The 8099-nt window shown below is 33.3% G+C and overlaps 1 protein-coding gene across 1 annotated transcript; it reads left to right on the forward strand.

The window, feature by feature from the left end:
- LOC132560332 (3-beta-hydroxysteroid-Delta(8),Delta(7)-isomerase-like) lies at positions 1-1984 on the forward strand. Its single transcript, XM_060225005.1, has 3 exons — positions 1-307; positions 971-1007; positions 1482-1984. The coding sequence occupies exons 1-3, from the start codon at positions 1-3 to the stop codon at positions 1843-1845; spliced, it is 708 nt and encodes a 235-aa protein (XP_060080988.1). The 3' UTR covers positions 1846-1984.
- The last annotated feature ends 6115 nt before the right edge of the window (positions 1985-8099 follow it).

Consider the following 8099-nt stretch of genomic DNA (forward strand, 5'->3'; position numbering starts at 1 on the left):
ATGTTGAAAAAGCAATCCAAACCTGTGATTCCTCATCCTTTCTTCCCTCGCAATGCAAGCATTCCACACTATGTACCAAACACTACATCTATTGAGGAACTGCTGGGGATATTTTTCGGTCTCCTGTTTGTGGCGTTAGTTGGTACATGGCTATTGACAAGCCGGAAAACACTGAGGTTCGGCGTAGGTGACCGGCTGATTTTGTGTTGGTTCGTGGGATGTGGGTTTATACACACCATCCTAGAAGGATACTTCTGTGTATTTAATGAAACGCTGGCCGGCAAGGAAACCTACCTCGCTCAAATGTGTGAGTATGAACAGGCGGGGAACAACCTAGACCGAAAGTTTCTGTCTGTAAAAAATGTGTATCAACATTTATTATGCTGTTACCGATATTTACATTTTTACTGGTTATACACATTTTAGAGACACATATTTTTGTATGGCCTTATAAACAATCCAACACTGTAATTTTTACACAGAAAATGACAAATTAAGTTGTCTCAAAAACTTCATCCGCTCCATTGCATTTAGTATTGCTAATAATATAAAAAGGAGTCAATTCATGTGTACCTATGACATTTGCACTAAATACTCCCTATGGTTATACACTAGTCAGTCGGGAAGTCGGTGAAACAAAACAGAAATGAATATTTCTTATGCAAATATATATAGTGTCACATTGACTATTAGGTCAGGTTCAAAAGGTGACATCTTTTTTTGGTTGCAAATATTAAGACCTTCGTGTTTCTGTTTCAAATGATACATGTAAAGTATTGCCTCTTATGGTCATTTGAAACATCTTTTGTTTAAACAAGTTATGCTTTTTGAAAATAGTTGATAATTTCTCACCTTTCGAAAATGCTGTTTATCGGAAGCTTCAAGAATCTTAAAAAATTGACATACAATGTTTGTGTGTGATGTTTTAACTGCTTATACCTTTGTATGTGACATTTTAATGTTTTTTTAGGGAAGGAGTATGGAAAGGCTGATAGTCGTTACCTGACGTAAGTGATGTTTTTCTGTCTATCCAAAAATGAGATAAATGAAGTTCATACTGTTCATGTTATTTATGGTGCATTTGTTCTAGACATCATTGTCAGTTGTGTATCAAGCATTAAATTTTCAAATTTTGACACCTTCACAAGCAATTAGTTTTAATGTAACAAGTACTTGACCAGAACGATTCTTTAGAGAAACAAAATAGTAATTATAAAGATTGAAATCCGTATACATGTATCTTCCCCCACCCCCCACCCAAGGAGACTTGGCTGTTGAGCTATTTGAGTAAAAAAGGGGTTAGTATTTGCATTACTTAAAAATTTTGTGTTATTTGAGCGGCCTCTATTTGTAAGTAAGAAGTTAGAAATGGTGACGCCATGTCCCTGGAATACCCTCTCAGGAATAACAAATAACTTTCCATTTTCTTGTCTCATGTATTGGACATGATAGATTTATACATATTTCTGTGTATATTGCAGGTCAGATTCCTTCACTGTTTGTATGGAGAGTATCACAGCATTCCTGGTTGGACCACTTTGTTTTGGTGTTGTGTTAGCCTACGTGACAAGAAATCCCTCTCGATATGTTCTACAACTGGTTGTCTCCATTTGTCATCTCTACGGTGACAGTTTGTATATGTCAATCGAAGCTAAGGAAGGTTTTATTCATGGTGAATACAACCACCCTCTACATTTTTGGTTTTATTTTGTCTTCTTGAACCTTTGGTGGATATTTGTGCCATTGGTTTTGATTACTCAAGCCTGTCTTAGGTTAGTAGAGGCCCAAAGGTTGTCTGATATCAGACCTAATGTTACTAATTCAAAGTCAAAAAAGAGAAAATGATATCTGGAAAACTGGTACTGACATTTAAACATCCATTTTTATGTTAGCTTTGTTTTCATCCTTCAGAATGCTTTAATGATACATTAATTCTAAATGTTGTATCTTCTTTTTTCAAAATTGCAAAAGTTTTGGTATTCGAAATATGCTGTTATATTTTCTTTATTCTTAATGTTGGATTTTCTTTACTTTAAAGTTGCAATTTTTTTTATTCTAAATGTAATATTTTCTTCATTTAAATTTTATGTTTATTTTTTAATGTTATATTTTCAAATATTAATTTAAATTATTATTTCAAATTAAAATTTTTTTATTCTTAATGTTATATTTTCTGTAGTCAGATTCTTTGTAATCATCCATTTCACATGTATATCAATTTATTTTTGATAGGGCCTTGGAATATCTTAATTCATGTTGGAAAGTTTTGATAAATTTCATTACATATTGATTAAAACTTTACATGTTTTTAGTACTTTCAAAATCTTTTACCATCTCATGAATTGTTGAGCTTGGTTAATGAGGGAGGAAGGGTTGTGTTTATACATGACTGACGCACCTTAAACATAACAATATAATTTATTGGCTGGATTTGATGTAATGTGAAGTATAGGTATGATAGTTGTTACTGTTTCTAAATTTGGTGGTTTTTGCCTGATCACTCTTCTAAGGATCATTAATTGTGAATTATTAGTTTCTAAAATAAGAAATGTAAAAAAAAAAAAATGATTGAATTGATGAAATTTGACACAACAATGCTGTATTTTCAGAGACTGTAGTGTTTGGTTTTGGTGATGTGTTTGTCCATCCTTCAAGTTTTAATTAAAAAATTCTGGAATCAAATAGTATTCATTAATGGATAGATGCGGCATTAGGTGTGCATAGCACATATCATAGATGTAAAAACTTTTAGTAACATTTTGTTGGCTACATTTTAATTGAACAATGAAGATAAACTAGGTTTAAAGGGACATTAAATCATTGGAAACTCTTTGAAGCTATAAAAATAAAACTGAATGGAAAACATACGTTAAAAGATATTAATTTAACATTATGGCAGTCAAAGTCTGAAGGTGACCAAAGTTCTTGAATTACAAAATATTCAGAATTCTTAATTTGGCCCCAAATTTAAAGACATTGCTATTTTAACCAAAAATTCCCGATGAGTGTATGATTTTATTGTTGTTTTATTCAAAGTATTGTACATTTCCATCCTTGGCCATTTTTGTACATTGTAGATATTGTAAAAAGTCTTTTAGTTAGGATATATTATCTGGAGCTCGGTAGATATTGTAAAAAAACTGAGAGGTTGGACATATTATCTGGAGCCCTGTATTTAGAATAAAAAAAACTGTGAGGTTGGATATATTATCTGGAGCTCTTTAGATATCGTAAAAAAACTGCAAGGTAGGATATATATTATCTGGAGCTCGGTAGATATCGTAAAAAAACGTAAAAGACTGTTAGGTAGGTTATATATGTTATCTGGAGTTCTGTAGATATACTTACTAATAAATGGTGAGGAAGGATATATTATCTGGAGCTCGGTAGATATCGTAAAAAAACTGTGAGGTTAGATATATTATCTGGAGCTTTGTAGATATTGTAAAAAACTGTTAGATAGGATATATATGTTATCTGGAGCTCTGTAGATATCGTAAAAAAACTGCAAGGTAGGATATATGTTATCTGGAATTCTGTAGGTATCGTAAAAAAACTGCAAAGTTAGATATATTATCTGGAGCTCTGTAGATATCATAAAAAAAACTGTTAGGTAGGATATATGTTATCCGGAATTCTGTAGATATCGTAAAAAAACTGCAAAGTTAGATATATTATCTGGAGCTCTGTAGATATCTTAAAAAAACTGTTAGGTAGGATATATATGTTATTCAGAGCTCTGTAGATATTGTAAAAACTGTTAGGTAGGATATATATGTTATTCAGAGCTCTGTAGATATTGTAAAAACTGTTAGGTAGGATATATATGTTATTCAGAGCTCTGTAGATATTGTAAAAACTGTTAGGTAGGATATATATGTTATCTGGAGTTCTGTAGATTTACATTTAAACAATGAGGAAGGATATATATTATCTGGAGCTCTGTTACAAGAAACATTAATTGATTAATTACTTGTTGATGTTACCTACCTGTATGTTTAAATGGATGGGCAACATAATTAATGCACATATAAAACTACAACAATAAACCTAGCTGTCTGATTGTGTTTTTTTATCATTTAATTGACAGGTTTTACATTCACTATTATGGCATTTCAGCCATTTTATCAATGAGTGGTTGTGTTTTGGATGTATCTAAGGGGAGATAATAAACAGTCTATGGTTTTACATAATACAGGTACTGCTTTTTTTTTTACCTGTTTGTCCTATCTTTCATTGTCATGTTTAAGTCACTCTTTTTAATATACAATATTGAATCAGCATCTAGGAAACATCAGAGAAATGTTCAATGCAATCTAAGATCTTGTCAATTAGTTTTTTAAGTGTCTAAGATGGCCATTAAAGCAGCTGTTCACAGATCTCACCAGCTCAATACTAGAAACATTTTATTAACTCAACCATATATGCTGGATCTGATTTCTACCCAGCAATCAATCCAGAATCTGTCTTCCCCTAGTGTGCACCCAAGTCATGGTCAGTCAGCAACTTGCCCATTATCTAAATTCTATGATAGATCGCGGTCATGATGTTCTTTGCTGAAACCATGAAATGCTAGTCCACATGTTCTTGTTGCATTTTGTCATAGATTGGCGAGACAATTGAAATGTAGGAATAGCCAGTGTCTTGATGAAAACAAATTTTATATAATTAATAACTGGTATGTTTGAAAATGAAAAACAACAGGCAAGATACATGTTTCAAATTGTATAGATTTTATTTGAGCATGTTTTGTGATTTAAACTATTTACAATAAAATTGGAATACTTCAAACAATCAAAAATATGTATCACACAGTAGTCTAATGTAGTCTTCTGTACATCAACACTTGGAACACTCACTTCTTGGTTTTAGAAATACAGGCGATTTAACTGTTCAGATCACCTGTCTGTGAAATACAGGCGATTTAACAGTCCAGATCAACTGTCTGTGAAATACAGGCAATTCAACTGTCCAGATCAACTATCTGTGAAATACAGGCGATTTAACAGTCCAGATCAACTGTCTGTGAAATACAGGCAATTCAACTGTCCAGATCAACTATCTGTGAAATACAGGCGATTTAACTGTTCAGATCACCTGTCTGTGAAATACAGGCAATTCAACTGTCCAGATCAACTGTCTGTGAAATTCAGGCAATTCAACAGTCCAGATCAACTATCTGTGAAATACAGGCGATTTAACAGTCCAGATCAACTGTCTGTGAAATACAGGCAATTCAACAGCCCAGATCAACTGTCTGTGAAAAACAGGTGATTTAACTGTCCAGATCAACTGTCTGTGAAATACAGGCAATTCAACAGCCCAGATCAACTGTCTGAAAAACAGGTGATTTAACTGTCCAGATCAACTGTCTGTGAAACACAGGCAATTCAACAGTCCAGATCAACTGTCTGTTAAATACAGGCAATTCAACAGTCCAGATCAACTGTCTGTGAAATACATGTACAGGTGATTCAACTGTCCAGATCAACTGTCTGTGAAACACAGGCAATTCAAGAGTCCAGATCAACTATCTGTGAAATACAGGCAATTCAACAGTCCAGATCAACTGTCTGTTATAAACTCTCTAGTCTCTGGTCTGTGTACATTATAATGGATATCAATTCAATGTCGTATCGTTTATCATTCTCACATTTCTCAAATTTCAAGGAATGTTGATTAGTGAGTGTCAGAGAAAACACAGGAATGTTTGCAATTATTTACATTGTTGTATTTATTTCACCTATCTAGTGTACTCTCATCCCCATCATTTTCTGGGAAAGAGGACTTTTTGTAGAAGAATTTTTTGTGGGCACATTCAATTAAAGCTTTTATACAAACTTGACTTCGTTGATTTGCCACTTCAATATTCACCCCTTAACTCTTTGAATCCCCATTCCCCAAAAGAAAAGTTCCACAGGGCCTGTATAACTCACCTGGCTTTGAGCAGCAGAAATTGCTTCAGTCAAAGTAGAGGAAAAGGAATTCTAAAGGTTTTTCTCTGTTTCCCAATTAGGCCCAACCCTTCTGCCCCCTGGGGTCAGTCAAACCATTTAACTAAATTATCCTTCACAAAGCACGCATCAGATCATATTGGGACACAATTCTGCAACTTCTACAGAGGAAGGAGGATTTTAAAGAACTGACATTGTTACCCCTATTAGGCCCCAATACCTCCAATTCCTTGGGGGATCTACATCCAATGTGTATACCAAATTGATTTCCCTTTACTCAGTTATGCTTCTGACCAACATTTGGTACAAAATCTACACATAACGAAAGAAGAAGGAGTTAACGAATTTGCTCTTTTCTTACAGAAGAGGGATTTAAAGAACTGATACCTACCATATCCAAAACTGAGTTTCTTTCACCAAAGGATACTTCAGGCCAAATCAAGACAGAATCCTAAAGAAGAAGGAGGATTTTAAAGAATTTAAATGAGACCAGTCATTTAAACATAATTAATTCTCTTTCACCCTAGGATGCTTAAGATCAAATTGGAACAGAATCCTGACTTTCCCACAAAAGAAGAGGGATTTTAAAGAATTCAACAGATGATGTTTCAGGTCAAACTGGGACAAAATCTATGTCTTCTTCTGCGCTCCACCCCAAAGACCTGCCATTTATATTATTCCCATTCCAATAAGGTATATGCTTCTGACCAAGTTTAGTCAAAATCTGCCCAGTTATTCATAACTAGCAACATCTTTTATGAAAAGCTGAAAGATGGATGACGGACGCTGCAATATGCCTACAGCTCACTTGGCCCTTGCCTTTGAGCCGAGAAAAAGAAAGGAGGGAGTGGGGGTACCTCTGCCATGTGCACTTAATTATTTTAATGTTGAAATGATGATATTAAACATCACTGAGCTTGATTAAGTCAGCACTATTGCTCACACAGAATATGTCTACATCTGTTGAATTTTCAACTTCATTTTGTCCATGAGAAAAATCAAAATGACCTCATGACAAATCTGATATTAAAGTGATCTGTGATGCAATAGAGCTTTTGTGAATCAAACATGGCTACCCTAGTTGGTATGCATGTTTGTACTTATTTGATATATGACCAGAATAACGTCACATGTACCGAAATATTGAACACCTGTTGTTATATAGGTAAACCTATATTACAATCTCACCTAGATGGTTTAAAGTTACCACAATCTGAAATTGCTTTACTTTTGATTTTTCACAGAATTTAGACAAATATAGTATAATTGGAATATTTTGATTACACGGATAATGATGCTGGTATCATTTTTTGTATTGAAGAAAAAAAGTTTAAACTATTGGTTCAAAGAAGTTGAACACTTACAGCTGTGCTGATAAATCAGTTTTTCCTCTGAGAAGTGATGTTTATTATTATGAAGAAATGTAAACTTTTGAAAAATCCTTCTTTCTTCAATTATACTTCTAAAACAGGACTTCCCCTTAAGAATCCTATGTCCTGTTGTATATTTATAATGTCCCGGGGTTTTATCATTTTTTTACCTAGGTACTAAGTAACACATCACATTAGATAAGAAAAACCTTGGAAACAAGGGTCACACAAACATAAGGCAGAGGGTTTTTTAACTGCATATTTGCATATTTCTATTTTTTCTTTCTTTCATTCTTTTTATGACTTTAAATTTGATTTAAATGATATTTTTACAGTATGTACATGTTTATTCAAACATTAACTATAATGAATAATTACTGATTTGAACATTATAAAAAAAACTACTGAAATTTACAAATGGAGTCTATCCTAATGAAAAAACGGACTAAAAGGGGAAAATTACTTAAAATTACATCATAGGAATGAAAACATTAATTTGAGATTCATGAAAGTGTAAGTTAATATTCAATTACCACATAATATAGGAAATGTGATATCTATAAAGGCCATTAATCTGTAACAAACAGAACCCTCTGAACTATGTAATAAAGTGGCAAAGTCATTCATGTACTAAAAGGTTGATATTGAGTCTAAGTATAAATATCTGGGGAAAGTATTCCAGACTTCTGGTTTCAACATAGCATGTCAGATTGTAAGGAAACTGAGGATACAGCAGCTGTTCCCATACAAATGGATGACATCAGAGTAGATTTAA

This window comes from Ylistrum balloti, unplaced genomic scaffold (assembly GCF_031769215.1).
Source record: "Ylistrum balloti isolate Yb309-2 unplaced genomic scaffold, AGI_CSIRO_Ybal_v1 Utg371048, whole genome shotgun sequence".
In the NCBI taxonomy this organism is placed as follows: Eukaryota; Metazoa; Mollusca; class Bivalvia; order Pectinida; family Pectinidae; genus Ylistrum; species Ylistrum balloti.